Source organism: Salmo trutta, chromosome 1 (genome assembly GCF_901001165.1).
Source record: "Salmo trutta chromosome 1, fSalTru1.1, whole genome shotgun sequence".
In the NCBI taxonomy this organism is placed as follows: domain Eukaryota; kingdom Metazoa; phylum Chordata; class Actinopteri; order Salmoniformes; family Salmonidae; genus Salmo; species Salmo trutta.
The window spans coordinates 59,421,614-59,437,296 of NC_042957.1; the positions used below are offsets into that span (position 1 = coordinate 59,421,614).

The 15,683-nt window shown below is 43.6% G+C and overlaps 2 protein-coding genes across 2 annotated transcripts; one reads left to right on the top strand and one right to left on the bottom strand.

Annotated features, from left to right (window-relative positions):
- Positions 1-274: 274 nt before the first annotated feature.
- Positions 275-10,456, bottom strand: LOC115203072 (TBC1 domain family member 17). Its single transcript, XM_029767421.1, has 18 exons — positions 10,347-10,456; positions 8,985-9,080; positions 7,149-7,226; positions 6,949-7,066; positions 5,091-5,274; positions 4,705-4,816; positions 4,455-4,625; positions 4,152-4,277; positions 3,923-4,026; positions 3,712-3,806; positions 3,497-3,613; positions 3,256-3,356; positions 3,045-3,144; positions 2,729-2,826; positions 2,472-2,588; positions 2,287-2,373; positions 1,927-2,167; positions 275-438 (listed from the first exon to the last, which is right to left on the bottom strand). Exons 1-17 carry the CDS (start codon positions 10,413-10,415, stop codon positions 1,976-1,978), a joined length of 1,965 nt encoding a protein of 654 aa, XP_029623281.1. The 5' UTR covers positions 10,416-10,456; the 3' UTR covers positions 275-438; positions 1,927-1,975.
- A 1,433-nt stretch (positions 10,457-11,889) lies between these two features.
- Positions 11,890-15,527, top strand: LOC115203079 (uncharacterized). The gene is made up of 7 exons (XM_029767434.1): positions 11,890-12,054; positions 12,812-13,038; positions 13,223-13,631; positions 13,729-13,993; positions 14,073-14,156; positions 14,228-14,400; positions 14,496-15,527. Exons 3-7 carry the CDS (start codon positions 13,248-13,250, stop codon positions 14,631-14,633), a joined length of 1,044 nt encoding a protein of 347 aa, XP_029623294.1. The 5' UTR covers positions 11,890-12,054; positions 12,812-13,038; positions 13,223-13,247; the 3' UTR covers positions 14,634-15,527.
- The last annotated feature ends 156 nt before the right edge of the window (positions 15,528-15,683 follow it).

A 15,683-nucleotide genomic window follows, 5' to 3' on the forward strand; every position in this document is an offset into this window, starting at 1 on the left:
AGAGAGGGGGACGGAGAGACGCATGGACGACCCAGTCGGTCTTGAGAGGGGGGTGTGTTTCTCCGCCCCTCATTTTCCACCTCATTGCCCGGGACAGTGGAGGACAGAGATCCCTTTTCACCTCACAGACACCTGCTGACGGGGAGGGGAAGGGAGTCTGCTCACTCAGTTAACACACTGCATAAACCATCCTACAGAACTGATAAACAACACTTTATCACTCAGAACTAAGTCAACCAACTAAGTGCTTTTGACACATTTCTGGCAAATGAGCTGTGTTTTACACTTAACTTTATTAGTTTACAACAATAACTACAGTGTAAACAACAAGAGTATCAAAACTCACAGACCATCTGACAAGACAATATTTGAATGAACCTTTATTTCAACAGGAAGTCATTAAGATCCAGGCCTCTTTTCCTCTTTTCCAAATGAGCCCTGCAGAACATATAAAATACAATTATTAAATACGAAATGCAATCAATAAATAGTAATACAATCAAACAGTTACCACAACAGTTTCCCCACTTCAAATACATACTTGTATTTTAGGTTTCCGGTAAATCTTTCATTGTCTGCAATTCGATCTCTCTCTTATACGTACAAGCATTTCAGGTAAGTGAAAATATTATGACATAATACCGGTAGTTAAAAACCTTAAACATTATAGTACTGCATGTATAACACTCTATAAGGCAGGCATTGTATAGTACTTGTAATGCTCCGTCAGTAAGATTATTCTTCATATTATATTTTGAATTACTTAGAGTGACAAGGACAGCAATAGAGAAGAGGGCATGGATGCACAAATGGAAATATAAATGACTGGACAGAAATTGGACACACAAAATACTTAAGGGAAACAAAAAAATGTATTGCAGTATTTATATAAAGACAAAGCACTGCATATATAGACCATTTCAATATTTTGGGATAGTTACATTCATGAAAAAACAACCTCTCACCGTTCACTCGATAATGCCCCGTCTGTCAGAGATGGTAACAGTCTGCAACCCTCATCCTGTACTACAGTACATTATCAAACTCTCTCTCCTGTGCCCCATATCATCCAATATTTTATCCAATATACAATCAATGGTTAGCTCCTACAGACAGAGAGCCACATGGCCTGCTATATAAAGTAGGCAGACAGGCATCCAGTTACTGTTCCATTGAATGTTAGAATGGGCAAAACAAGTGACCTAAGTGACTGAGTGCGGTATGATCATTGGTGCCAGGCGCGCCAGTTCCAGTATCTCAGAAACGTCCACCCTCCTGGGCTTTTCACGCAGGACTGTGTCTAGGGTTTACAGAGAATGGTGAGACAAACAAAAAACATCCAGTCAGCGGCAGTCCTGTGGGAGAAAACAGCTTATTGATGAGAGGTCGAAGGAGAATGGCAAGACTCATACAAGCTAACAGGCAAATAACGACGCAATACAACAGTGGTGTGCAGAACGGCATCTTGAACCTCAGAACTAGTCGGTCTTTTTCACGGATGGGCTGTTGCAGCAGACGAGCACACCGGGTTCCATTCCGATCAGTTAAAAACAAGAAGAAGCGGCTCCAGTGGGCACGCGATCACCAACACTGGACAATTGAGGAGTGGAAAAACATTGCCTGGTCCGACAAATTACGATTCCTGTTGCGTCATGCTGACGACAGAGTCAGGATTTAGTGTAAGCAGCGTGAGTCCATGGACCCATCCTGCCTGGTGTCAATGGTACAGACTGGTGGCGGGTAAAGTAATGGCGTGGGGAATGTTTTCCTTCGCACATGTTAGGTCCCTTGATATCAATTGAGCAACGTGTCCATGTCCCGAAGAATTCAAGCTGTTCTGGGGGCAAAAGGGTACTAGATGGGTGTACCTAAAAAAAAAAAATTAATTGCCATTGAGCGTATATTTTCCTATATGAAACACCTCACATCGGTTAATGGCTTTCTCTCCTCATGTCAATCACCCTGTCCTTCAGCGTTACGGGTAGGTAGGACGAGGGCGTGCTGCAGCAGCAGTGCTGTTACTTGACTGGCTCGTTTCCGTAGCTGCTGCCTGTGATTGGCTGAGAAGCTGCTGCGTCTCATGTGACTCTGATTCTGGGCTCGTCTCGTCATCAGGGCTGGGGGGAACGTACAGACCAATGACCTCCTGCACCTTCACCGGCAGCTCCTGAGAGACAGAGGAGGAATGGAGAGAGGAGAGGAGGTTAGATCAGTTAGATGACAATACAAAATATGTTAAATATATCATATCCAAATGAATGTATCCTCCTCTAAGATATTCCCTACTTTGCAGCAGGCCAGCTGTAGGTAGTTAGATTCTGCTCCTCGTAGGACTGTCTGCAGATCCAGCTTCATGGTCAGTTCATTGATGTGCTGCACATAGAGACACATACACAGTCCTTAGTACTGTACACACAAACAAAAAGACAACATCATTAAGAAAAATAACTTCAAACACATTTCCAACAAACCTTCAAAATAGTGTTGAAGTCGTGGTCAGAGCCGATGAACTCCCCCCTCTGTGATTCCAGAATGGAAGCAGCCATCAGCAGATGGAAGTTTTCACAGGGCAGACGAGTCCAAAGAACCTAGCACAGAACAGTGCATTCACTGTGTGTTTACTTACATATATTGTAAAACAATGGGTGTTGTTTCCATGTAGTGTGTAGAGCCTACATGCGAGTGTTTCTAATGAGTGTTGTGTGTTGAGTAGTATCCACCCACTCACCTCCCAAAGGGACAGGATGTCCTCGAAGGAGAACTCTCTCTTAAACCAGATCAGTAACCAACGGAAACAGAAGCACAGAGAGCCACTGTCCTGGGAGTCTGAAAGAGACACACAACGTAATAACATAACAATGTGAAGAATTGACTATGTCAATGGATTACGCATCCAGGTAGTGACATAACACACCTTGAGTTAAGGTCAAATATAATCAATTGGCTGATTGGAGAATTGACTGCATGATCACTGAGTAATAACACGTTTGGGTTATGGTGAAGTGTGAGAGAAACACAGTAACTGAGTGATAGTCATTGTTTACCCAGGTAGTCAAGGAGCTCAGGGTCCAGAGCCTTCATCAGCAGGCTGAGCTGAAGGAGCTGCTGCTTCATGGCCTCCTGAGACTCCTCAAAGTTCTGGTGCTGAGGGCCGGAGAGAGAGAGAACATTCAAATAGTGTATAAATGTATAATGTTATGTTTTAACACTATTATGTGGTAATATGAGTATATAACAAGAGAGTAAGGTGCTTACCACCATCTCCATAAAACCTGTCAGACACCAGAAAGACTCCACTTCGTTCTGGGTGACAAACAGGAGAGGAGCCAAGAGGTCACTCATCCCCTGGACATAGCCTGCAGGGAGAGAAAGAGAGACACAACAGGAACCACAAGGAGAGAGGAGAGTCAGGTGTGAGATATTGATAATAAATACAGTTGAAATGTGATACAATGGCTTTGAACTTTCAAGTGTAAGGACAAGGGGAGTGGCTTACCCAGATCAAAGTTGAACATGCAGTATGTCATCAGCACGTCATTGAGAAGAGTCAGGCCTGGGTTGTCGTTGCCAGAGAAGAAGGTGTTGTGTCTGTCCGTCCGACTCACGTCCCTTTCTGTCCAATCAAACAACATGAACAGATAAGTCACAAATCATAAAATGTGTGTCAACCAATGAGGCGTGAGATCATGTTTAACAGACAGCAACACCGACCTATCAGGCTGCGGTATCCTCTGAGGAGGGAGTTCCTCATCTCCTGCTCTTCACTGACTGACTTCCACTGAACCTTCATTCTGAAATACTCATCTCTGAAGACAGAGAAACACAGAGGGGTTGAGGAGATGAATTTACTCACTCCCGTTTAGACAACAGTCCCAGTCTGTGATAAGAGAGCCATAACAAGCGAGGGAGATAAGAGACTAACGTTTTCATCCTCAGAATGTCCTCCCTCTCTTTCACAGTACTATTCCAGGGATAGAAACCCAGCAGAAACTTCCACACGTCCTTCCTCAGGGATGGTGTGATACCCTAGGAGAGGGAGAGGAGGGATGGTTTGAATGACATGGTGTAGACACTGTACAGCAAAACACATTTGGATGGAAGATGGTGTCAGGTGTTTTTTACAAGAGAGGAATTATACTGTAAGGTCTTACCCCCCTGAAGACCAGCTCTTTGATTCGCTGTGGGTCCTTCACACGCCCCTCTGGGTCCAGGAACTCCTCCCATTTGTCGAGAGGCTGTCCCCTGGTTACGTCTGGTTTAGGGCCAAGCTCCACCCCCTGGTGGCACATAAAAAAAAAACTCTCACCATTGATATAGCCATCTGGATGATATCGCCATCCGTATGTTATAGCCAACATCTGGATGCTATAAAGTGAGGTCCTCTTCTCCATCTACTCCACAAATGTCAGGGCTAGTAATGACTTTACATCTCCACCCCCATCCCCCCCACTTACACAGGTGATGAGCTCAAAGCCTGGTTCGTCGTCAGCTGAGGGGGGCCCATGGTGGTCCTGAGGGCCACGGGGGTGGAAGGGGGAATCTGGTGGTCGTAGAGCCCCTCTGAAGAAATTGGTGACCTTGGAGAATCCCCCAAAGGTGGTGGCATAAGGGTCCTGGATAAACCTCTGGAAACAAAGAGATTAATATAATTAGAAACAGACATTACACCTTCTCAAAGAATAGCACACACAAAACAAGACTTACAGAGACGAGGTCGGAGCTTCCATCGTCAAAGAGGTGCAGATCATCAAAGGACTGAGAGAGAGCCCCAGAGTCATGGGCATACGCTAGGAAGAGACGACCATCTACAGGTGATCTAAAACAAGAGAAACACACAGTCAGGCTGATAGTAAGAGACACAGACAGCGACAGAGAAGATATAGAATCTCAGAATAAAAGAAAACGCTAGCAAGAAAGAGAGAGAAAGTATGAAAAAGACGCTTCAAAATATATGTAGTAAGGGAGTTGGGTACAACAGCTGCTAAACTCTACTGTTCAGAGTCCAGTTAAATGCCAGTGAAATGCCTTGAATTCCTCCGAGGCACCGATCTGAGAGAAAGAGGGGGAGCTGGCTGTCTACCGCTACTCACGGGGCCAGGATGATGTAACGCTGCAGGGCCCTCAACAACTCCCTGGTACCCCCCCTGTGGAAGTGCAGAGGAGGGAGGGGGTGGCCACCCCTGCTCGTAAAAACCAGGAAGTTACGGCCCAGAGAGAAACGGGACCGTCTTAGAGAGTACAGCTCCGACAGAGGCAGAGAAAACGACCACTGGCCTGGGAACAGAGGGGGAGACATCAACATCAAGAATAGTACTATACAGTCGTGGCCAAAAGTTGAGAATGACACAAATATTAATTTTCACAAAGTCTGCTGCCTCAGTTTGTATGATGGCAATTTGCATATACTCCAGAATGTTATGAAGAGTGATCAGATGAATTGCAATTAATTGCAAAGTCCCTCTTTGCCATGCAAATGAACTGAATCCCCAAAAAACATTTCCACTGCATTTCAGCCCTGCCACAAAAAGACCAGCTGACATCATGTCAGTGATTCTCTCGTTAACACAGGTGTGAGTGTTGACGAGGACAAGGCTGGAGATCACTCTGTCATGCTGATTGAGTTCGAATAACAGACTGGAAGCTTCAAAAGGAGGGTGGTGCTTGGAATCATTGTTCTTCCTCTGTCAACCATGGTCACCTGCAAGGAAACACATGCCGTCATCATTGCTTTGCACAAAAAGGGCTTCACAGGCAAGGATATTGCTGCCAGTAAGATTGCACCTAAATCAACCATTTAACAGATCATCAAGAACTTCAAGGAGAGCGGTTCAATTGTTGTGAAAGCGGCTTCAGGGCGCCCAAGAAAGTCTAGCAAGCACCAGGACCGTCTCCAGAAGTTGATTCAGTTGCGGGATCGAGGCTTGCTCAGGAATGGCAGCAGGCAGGTGTGAGTGCATCTGCACGCACAGAGAGGCAAAGATTTTTAGAGGATGGCCTGGTGTCAAGAAGGGTAGCAAAGAAGCCAATTCTCTCCAGGAAAAACATCAGGGACAGACTGATATTTTGCAAAAGGTACAGGGATTGGACTGCTGAGGACTTGGGTAAAGTCATTTTCTCTGATGAATCCTCTTTCCGATTGTTTGGGGCATCCGGAAAAAAGCTTGTCTGGAGAAGACAAGGTGAGCGCTACCATCAGTCCTGTGTCATGTCAACAGTAAAGCATCCTGAGACTATTCATGTGTGGGGTTGCTTCTCAGCCAAGGGAGTGGGCTCACTCACAATTTTGCCTAAGAACACAGCCATGAATAAAGAATAGTACCAACACATCCTCCGAGAGCAACTTCTCCCAACCATCCAGGAACAGTTTGGTGACGATCAATGCCTTTTCCAGCATGATGGAGCACCTTGCCATAAGACAAAAGTGATAACTAAGTGGCTCGGGGAACAAAACATCAATATTTTGGGTCCATGGCCAGGAAACTCCCCAGACCTTAATCCCATTGAGAACTTGTGGTCAATCCTCAAGAGGCGGGTGGACAAACAAAAACACACAAATTCTGACAAACTCCAAGCATTGATTATGCAAGAATGTGCTGCCATCAGTCAGGATGTGGCCCAGAAGTTAATTGACAGCATGCCAGAGTGGATTGCAGAGGTCTTGAAAAAGAAGGGTCAACACTGCAAATATTGACTCTGTATCAACTTCATGTAATTGTCAATAAAAGCCTTTGACACTTATGAAATGCTTGTAATTATACTTCAGTATTCCATAGTAACATCTGACAAAAATATCTAAATACACTGAAGCAGCAAACTTTGTGAAAATTAATATTTGTGTCATTCTCAAAAATATCGGCCATGACTGTACAATTGGTGCAAGCACATTTGTGAGTATAGCCTAGTATGAGAACTACAAACACAGAAGGCAAGTTATAAAAGTCTACGTACTTGTCTCTTTGACGGGGGGGTGCTCTCTGACTCGGTCTCTCTTCACTGTGCTGATGACTGCCCAGTCTGGCTCGTAGCCAGGGTCAAAGTTGGTGTCCTCCACCCCTCCTTCTCCATCCTAACAGGAAGACAGGCCGTATATAAAGAACATGAAGAAACCAGAGTGATGTGTGTCACTAGTGTATTAAACAAGCTCTCACCTTTTTAGTGTAGAATACAGCAGCCGCATTGCGGCCCTCATCCTCTAGTGCGCTCCACTCCAAAGCTGGCTCCCCACCCTGTAAACATCGACAAACACCTTAGTCTAGTCCAGAATAATGTGTGATAGCCTAAAGCTAAGAAGAAAGGACATACTGTATATGATCTATAGGCCTATGTGTTTGACTAAAGGAAGCAAAACAAAGTTATTGATGACAAAGACTTCCACCACAGGGATGAGTACACTTTGAATATGACTAGAATTGGGTTTCGATCAACCAATATTGTCATGTTTTTTAAATGTATTTTTACCCCTTTTTCGTGATATACAATTGGTAGTTACAGTCTTTTCCCGTCGCTGTAACTCCCGTATGGACTCGGGAGAGGCGAAGGTCGAGAGCCACGCGTCCTCCGAAACACAACCCAACCAAGCCGCACTGCTTCTTGACACACTGCTCGCTTAACCTGGAAGCCAGCCGCACCAATGTGTCGGAGGAAACACAGTCCAGCTGGCGACCGATGTCAGCGTGTATGTGCCCGGCCCATCACAAGGAGTCGCTAGAGCGCGATAGGACAAGGACATCCCGGCCAGCCAAACCCTCCCCTAACCCAGACGACGCTGGGCCAATTGTGCGCCGCCTCATGGGTCTCCCAGGTCTGTAGTGTCGCCACTAGCACTGCGATGCAGTGTCTTAGACCGATGTGCCACTCAGAGGCCAATATTTTCATATACAGTGAGCTCCAAAAGTATTGGAACAGTGACAATTTTTGTTGTTATTTTGGCTTTGTACTCCAGCACTTTGCATTTGAAATGATACAATGATGAGTTAGAATGTTATCATACCCCCAAGACATGCTAACCTCTCACCATTACAGTAACAGGAGATGTTAGCATTTTTGAGGGGGTATGATATTTATGCCTCTAACTTTCTCACTCATCATTATTCACAACTCATTAAGGATTATCCGTGATTATAGTAGCATCCACAATAATGTGAGGTGTTTAGAAACATATTGTATTCTTATTTACAATAAAAAGTGACTCCAAAATGACAAAATACATTATTTACCATTAATTTCTATTGGGCACACAATCTGAATCTAATCTGAAACACAACCAAGACACACAGCAAATGCATCCAATAAATGTGTAGGTTCACAAGCTTAATGTAATGATTGCATGCTAGGAATATGGGACCAAATACTAAAATGTTGCCTACTTTCATACACATGAGTGAATTTGTCCCAATACTTTTGCTACCCTAACAAAAGTGCTGTAACTCCTAAGCAGTTGAAAATACCCTAAAATGAAAGCTGACAGAGTCTGCACTTTAAACTCATATTCATTGTATCATTTGAAATCCAAAGAGCTGGAGTACAGAGCCAAAACAACAATAAATGTGTCACTGTCCCAATACTTTGAGGGGTGGGTATAATTTGTGGAACGTTCCAAGAGGAATCTGTCCAAAAACGTTGTAAATAACAAGGTTGCCAACAAACAGTGCATACAAAGTTGTATAGCAGCAGAATAAGATACCGGTAGGGAGTGGGCTATTTCATTAAGTTTTTCACTCATCACGTTTATTACAAAAAATGTCTGTCCTCACTCTGGTAGCCTATGGACAAACATTAAGAATAAGCTACGTGGTGAGTTGATGCCTATTCGGCAGATAGTTAGCTAGGTGAATTGATCATGATACTTTGTAAGTGTTTGTTGGCAACCTCCTTGTACTTTACTTTGTTTTTGGACAGATTCCTTTTAGAACATTCCACAAATTATACCCACCCCGTTTGGAGATTGCTGTAAATATGGTGTCTATGGGAGAAGCCCAACTTACCCGTTCCACTATACGGATGAATCCTGGGATTGTAGTGTCCTGGTTGCTCCTCTTGGCATTGGTGTGAAGGTACACCCCCTCCTTCTCAAACACCAGCTGTGTGACAAAACAACATATGCTATTAATAGAATAGAAATTGCTGTGAAAACTAAATGGCAAAATGTCATGTCATGGATTCCAGTGCAATGAATCAGAAAGTGCGATCGAGTGGGAATAGGGTGGGGGATGACATCCCAAAGAGGATGAGTTAGCTGACTTTACTGTAGCCTACAAAATAGAGTCACATGTACACTATGAGTCACTCACAGTGATTCCACCTGTGTGCCTGCCAGGGGTTTCTCCCAAGTAGTGTCTGGTACTCCCCGTCTATAGCTCCATTCCTGTGCATTTTATTCCTTGTGTTACCATTTTATTTTTAAACTTGGCATTGTTGGGAAGGGCTCATAAGCAGCGTTTCACGGTAAAGTCTACACCAGTTGTATTCGGCAGCTCAGAATCGAATTAGCCTACTGGACCAAAACTGAACGAACCCAATTGGATAGATCTAGCTTCCATACAAATACAATATACCATCATATCTATCCTGAATATTACCCGAAATGTATAATCAATAATAATTTGCCAGCTGCGACATCAATTCAGGTGAAATATTACATAAGCTATCCTCCAACGAACTACTCAAACGTTTAGTTAGTTAGATACCGTAATCACATCAGTGGCGGTTCTAGACCATTTCAACTGGGGGGGGGGGGGGGGGGCAAGCTGGGGCCAGTTGTACTGTTAGAGGGGCCAGTAGTATTAGACGTTATTGTTGTCATATCATTTTGCATGTGGTACAATACTGTTATGTTCCACTTAAAGCCATCCCTCTAGAAAAGCCCCCCTCCCCCGAACCGCTAGTGAATTACATTCACAGGGAAGTTTACAATGCTAATTCTGTGGAATGGGGATCCTCGGCCTCGGGACCCTTTCTTCACTGTAAACAGGTCTAACTACTATAAGTAGTTGTTAGAGAAACAGCAGTGCTTATTGCTTTACATATTAAAGTCTGCCGTGGAAAATAGCACAACTATGACGATATTTCTCATGGCCAATTTATTGAACAAGTAATATATCACACCAGCAAATATCAATTTAATCTGGAAATAATTATGAAGCTAGCTTGTTTGTTATAACGTTAGCTAGCTAACTGTTACTGTAGTTACGTCAGCGTCCCCAAATATCACACGACTTTGTTTTGAATGTGATAGTCTAGCTACAATGGTGATAACCGAGTTTATTTAGTTAGCGGCCCTTTAATATAGACCGAATCAATCAGACGAAGAGGAAATCGAAACTTCAATTTCAATACATTGAGCTTACCTTGTGACTAGTCTCAGCCTTTGGCTCCATTTTTCTTCCACTAGCCTTTTTTTCCAAAACAAATGTCATCAGAAGAAGACTTCCGCCTTCATAGACTGCACCGTCTACGTTATACGTCAGTCAGGTGGTCAGGAACATCAACCAATCATAGCTGGTGGCACGTCTACATTGGAATAGATGCCGCGTTCAAAACAACGGGGAACTCAGAACTGGGAAATCGGAAATCTCCGACTTCCGACTTCCGACTTCAGTACGTTCAAAACAACAGGGAACTCGAAAAAAACGAGCTCCGACTCGGAAAAATCGATTAGAACAGTTATCCAACTCGGGAAGTCGGGCCTCTTTCTAGAGCTCCGACTTTCCGACCTGAAGATCACCGATGTCAGGATTTGACATATTTTCCCAGTTGTTTTGAACGTGGCAAGCGGGAAATGGTCAAAGCGGGAAATGGTTCCAATCTTTTTCCACCATGCATTTTTTCCATAGGGGATTTTAGAATCACTTAAAATAAGGCCTGCATTTCATTTAGGATTACCCTGCTGTGACGTTTTGATAACTGTGTGAATCTCTCTAGGACAAGGTGACTTATCAATATATTCGCCCCCTAAAAAGGAAATGCTAATGAGGCAATTATAAAGAACTACAAATGCCATGATGATCTGGATGAGACTGCTGAATTGAGGCAAAGGTAAGAATCTCTGGATTAACTATCTAAATGTAGTAATGAATAAATTGGATAAATTTCTTTAAGTGGACAATTCTGTGAACTGTCTTTTGCAAGTTTTAAATTGACACAATACCTGTTAACAAAGGTGTCAGCTAGCGATGATGTGCAGGAGCTTGCAGGGATTTGTAGTTTTGCATGATGTCCACCTTGATACTAATTAGCATTTTCGAATCTGAGAGTAAATAGAGCCAAATATACTGATAAGTCACCTTGTCCGAGACATGATTATCAAAACGTCACGCCAGGGTAAGCCTACACGAAAAATGTATAATGGAAAAACGATTGGAACCATTTCTCTGTTTGACAACTAGGTTTTATGGGTATTCAAATCAAATTGTATTGGTCACATACATATATTTAGCAGATGTTTTTGCGGGTGTAGCGAAATGCTTGTGTTCCTGGCTCCAGCAGTGCAGTAGTATCGAACAATACACACATCTCAAAGTAAAATAATGGAATGAAGAAATATATAAGTATAAGGACGAGCAATGACGGAGTGGCATTGACTATAATTTATTTATTTTTTCTTTAACCTTTATTTAACTGACTTTCCTAGTGAAAAAAAATGTGACGTTTTACTCTCCTCTCTTTTCCTTCATCTGCACTGCAAAATTAGAAGACAGTTTAGGTGGGAATGATATATAGATTGAAAAGTCTACCAAAAGCATTTGCTTCCACCTGTCAAGCTCTCCATCATGTCAGATCAGTGAGGATGAAGTAAATTATACCAGTAGAAGAAACAATGACAAACTATTGAGATGCAGCCAGCCCCAAGCCACGTCCAAGTGCGCGTCCAAAACAAGACGAGTACGAGCCCGCCCACAGTCACGTGTAAAACGTGCGTCTCGTCTAGCGTCTCTAAACAGCAACGTCGGAGTCTAGGGGAGACTATTCTTGAGATGAAGAATCAGACAAAGAGGGATAAAGAAACAGTTAGAACTAGAAAAACGCGTGCAACAGACGAAATAAGGAACTGAATGTGTAAGCTGACTTCTGTTCTTGCTGTTTATTTGTGTCTGTGTGTGCCAGTGTCTCTGCAAAGGCGAGAAATGGAGGTGAAATGTGTTCATGTTGGGAGGAGAGTGCACAGGAGACCAGTTGGCTAGCATGTTAACAAACAAACAAGCACAAACAATACGCAGTCTTGGAAATTGCATTTTCATTGAAGTGCTTTCCTGGTAGTAATAATCACAGGGATGACATTTAGAAACGAGCTGGGTAAGTCTAGAGCAGGCAGTCACCCCACAAGGTTTTGGCAGAGCCAGTTCGTATGCTAACGAATGCACAAGATTGAGAGGGAGGAAGGGGGACGACGACGCTGAACTGCGACAGTAAGCAAGACGTAACGACAGGTGGACGACGACTTCCCACAGTTAGCGTAGGTCTATTTTGGAACATCCTCAAACTGCCACTGAGATATTGACCACTGAGATATTGACCATGAACTCAAGTCATGCAACAAGGTAGTCTGACGTCAGAACAGTTATATGGAATTGAAATGTATGTACAGTATTTGGATCATGTGAATTTGACAAATTCTATGCTTGAGTTGAGTGTAATCTAATTTCATGAAGTTTCATCATGCAAAAATGTATCAGATTATTGTCTGAATTCTGGTTTAGTGATAATCTAAATGGTGCCTAGCTAGTGACATCAGCTAATATTGCTATAATGACTAACAATGCTAACTTTTTTTTTTAGCAACTCAAGCTTTATTTCTCCATTTTGTTTTTTCCAGGTAACACCAGCAACATTTTCATTTATCTCTCCCCTAGTTCTCTCAGGCACACGTACATTAATAATATTAAACAATCACCTTGTGCCTCTGAAACCTGCTTTATAACAACTAAGGATAATTTTATTCTTAGCTGTAACCAAACCACCAATAGAAAAAGGATCCTAACGTTTCCTCAGATTAGCCAAAAACACATCAACACTACAGCCTACAATCCAGTAAGAAAAAAGGTAAACTTATCACAAGACTTGTTGACACAAATATTTAGTATTTAATCTCAAACTGCTGGCTGAGTCCTACAGGTGCCTAATTACACTAACCTAAACCATTTTAGCTATTGATCAATAAAAACAGTTACAAAGCATCTATATGTTCCATAAAAGCTAGCCCTAATAAATTAAACACACCCAACAGTCATTGGCAGTCCTGTTTATCTATCATGGCCTCCATCACCCAATCATCTGACCCCGAGATCCCAGACAACCACAAAGAGAGCTGGCTGGCACTACTTGCCGCGGCGGAGGGATATTGTCAGAAGTCAGGCTGCGACCTGGCTATTCTTACAGCCTGTAAGAAGTTCTGGCCATCTGTAGTGGAGGGAGATGAGAGGAAAAGGGAGAGTGGCTTGCCTGCTGGAGGCCGGAAGTGGGATTTCTCCTATCACGTGTGGGGTCAGGGGGCTTTGGCTGAGTCTTCGCGGCGCTACATGGACGACATTGCGGTGCTGCACTCCACATCTATGCTAACGGCGCATAGACATACACGTCTGAGTGCAGGAGACGGAGGAGCTAAACTGGTAGTGGACATGCCCACTGACAGGGCGGTGAGTAGACTGACTGTCAGTCATTTTGTGCCATTTAATGTGGCTGTCATTCATAGTGCTGTGTGTGATTGTAAAGTTCTTAACTTCTCTTCCACAGGGCCTAACAGGTGAGGGTGGGGTGGGAACCATCAGCCCCAATACCACACTCTATTCGCAAAGCTACCCATCCATCTACCACTCAGGGGCTGTCATTGGCCAAGCTGCTGGGCAGCATGGGAATGGAGAGAGGGAGCGAGAGATGGCTGTGATGATAGAGGAGGCTGGACGAGGGAGAGACATTCCTGGAATTGGGGACTTGGAGGAAGAGTGTGAGGAAGAGGAGGACTTGGACGAAAGGAGCCGTAATCTGAATGAGACTGCAGGTGAACACAGCTCTGTGGGACTATTTTTTTATCTCCAGGTCTGAATGACTTCGTAAATATTCATCTCTCTCTGCTTCAGGAGTGTTTTCCATGGATGAGGACTCTCTGTCTCGTGACTGTGAACCATTCTTTGAGTCCGATGGAGAGGAGGAGAGCACTGATGGTGAGTGTATATGTGTAGTAATATTAGTTAATGATCTAATGCTCTTAATATGTGCCTCCTCTCTGCTCCAGGCTCGTTAAGTGAGGACTGTCCTCCTCCACCGCGCAGCAGGGTCATGGGGCAGTCGTTCTCATCCCGACACCCCAACCCCATGAACATGGCCCGCTCCCTCCCCGTGTCTGTTCCTGTGTGGGGCTTCAAGGGCAACAGACCCCACCAGGGAGAAGGCCACAGTGGGGAACGGGTCAGTCAACCTTCATTTAAAAACATACAGCTCACTTTCTCTCTGTCAATCAGTCATTCTGACACACATACCCACTAACTGTCTCTGTGTTGCAGGCTGGGGTAGCTGACCTGGATCATATTGCTGCCAGCATGAAGGCCCTGTTGGCCCCAGGAGCCAACGACGGAACAGAAATGTTTGGAGGACTACCTCGCCCTCGCCTCAACACGGGAGACTTCTCCCTCAAACACTGAGAGAGCCAAAGAAAGTGAGGGGATGAAGGAGTGAGAGTGTGTGGATGAAAGAGAGCTAATTGATTGGCTGGCAGGCGGAAAAGTACCCCAGTGTATTAGCTAATCACTAACCCCAAATTTGGTAGGAACAACAGTGAATCCAGAGAGGATTAACTGACATGACATGTGCTGGTATACACACTAAGATCATTTTCAACACATTACACCCATACACACTTAAACACTACAAGACTATTCACTACACACAACTTAACTTCAAATGTGCTCATAGTGACCCACTGTACTGACCAACATGGACACTAACATATTGAAATGATTCTATCTGACACAGGTGTTGACTCTGTTGTGGGACTTTGCCAAGTAGATTCGTGGAGGATGGGTCACCCTTCTAGAAATGGTTGGCTCTCGGGGGCTTTTTAACATGAAGCCTGTAGCTTTTCAAATTGTGAGTGAAGGGCACCATGTCTCCATGAAACATGCCTTTTTGTACTTCTACCTTGCCAATGAATGACTGTACACTTACTATCGTTCTACCAGTCAATCTCTGACGTTGACACTATTATAATAATAATATCCTCCAAATGTGTTGACTGAGAGCGAGAGAAAGCGGAGGAGGCGAACAGAGATGTATCTATCATCTCCCAACTTTTCAAAAGCAGATAAATGTTTTAATTTTGAGTACCTGTATGGTTTAAATTAAGGAGCAACATCTGTGAATCAGGCTGTTGGTTCTGACACTGAATATTATTTGGATGCAGTATAATGGCTGTCCTAGAGAGGGCAGTATCAGATTAAGAACTATACTGAACATAAATAAACACAACATGTAAAATGTTGGTCCCATGTTTCATGAGTTGAAATAAAAGTTCTCAAAGAATTCCATACGCACAAAAAGCTTACTTCTCTCATTTTGTGCACACATTTCTTTACATCCCTGTTAGTGATCATTTCTCCTTTACCAAGATAATCCATCCACAGGTGTGACATAACATAATTAAACAGCAATATAATTTCACAGGTGCACGTTGTACTGGGGACAGTGAAAGGCAA

Excerpts from the sequence above, each read along its gene's own strand:
- LOC115203079 (XM_029767434.1), top strand. The coding sequence starts at position 13,248 with ATGGCCTCCATCACCCAATCATCTGACCCCGAGATCCCAGACAACCAC. Across the intron at positions 13,994-14,072 it reads TAATCTGAATGAGACTGCAG|GAGTGTTTTCCATGGATGAG; the intron begins GTGAACACAGCT and ends TCTCTGCTTCAG. Across the intron at positions 14,157-14,227 it reads AGAGGAGGAGAGCACTGATG|GCTCGTTAAGTGAGGACTGT; the intron begins GTGAGTGTATAT and ends TCTCTGCTCCAG.
- LOC115203072 (XM_029767421.1), bottom strand. The coding sequence starts at position 10,415 with ATGACATTTGTTTTGGAAAAAAAGGCTAGTGGAAGAAAAATGGAGCCA. Across the intron at positions 3,614-3,711 it reads AGGATACCGCAGCCTGATAG|AAAGGGACGTGAGTCGGACG; the intron begins GTCGGTGTTGCT and ends TTGATTGGACAG. Across the intron at positions 2,168-2,286 it reads TACAGCTGGCCTGCTGCAAA|GAGCTGCCGGTGAAGGTGCA; the intron begins GTAGGGAATATC and ends TCTGTCTCTCAG.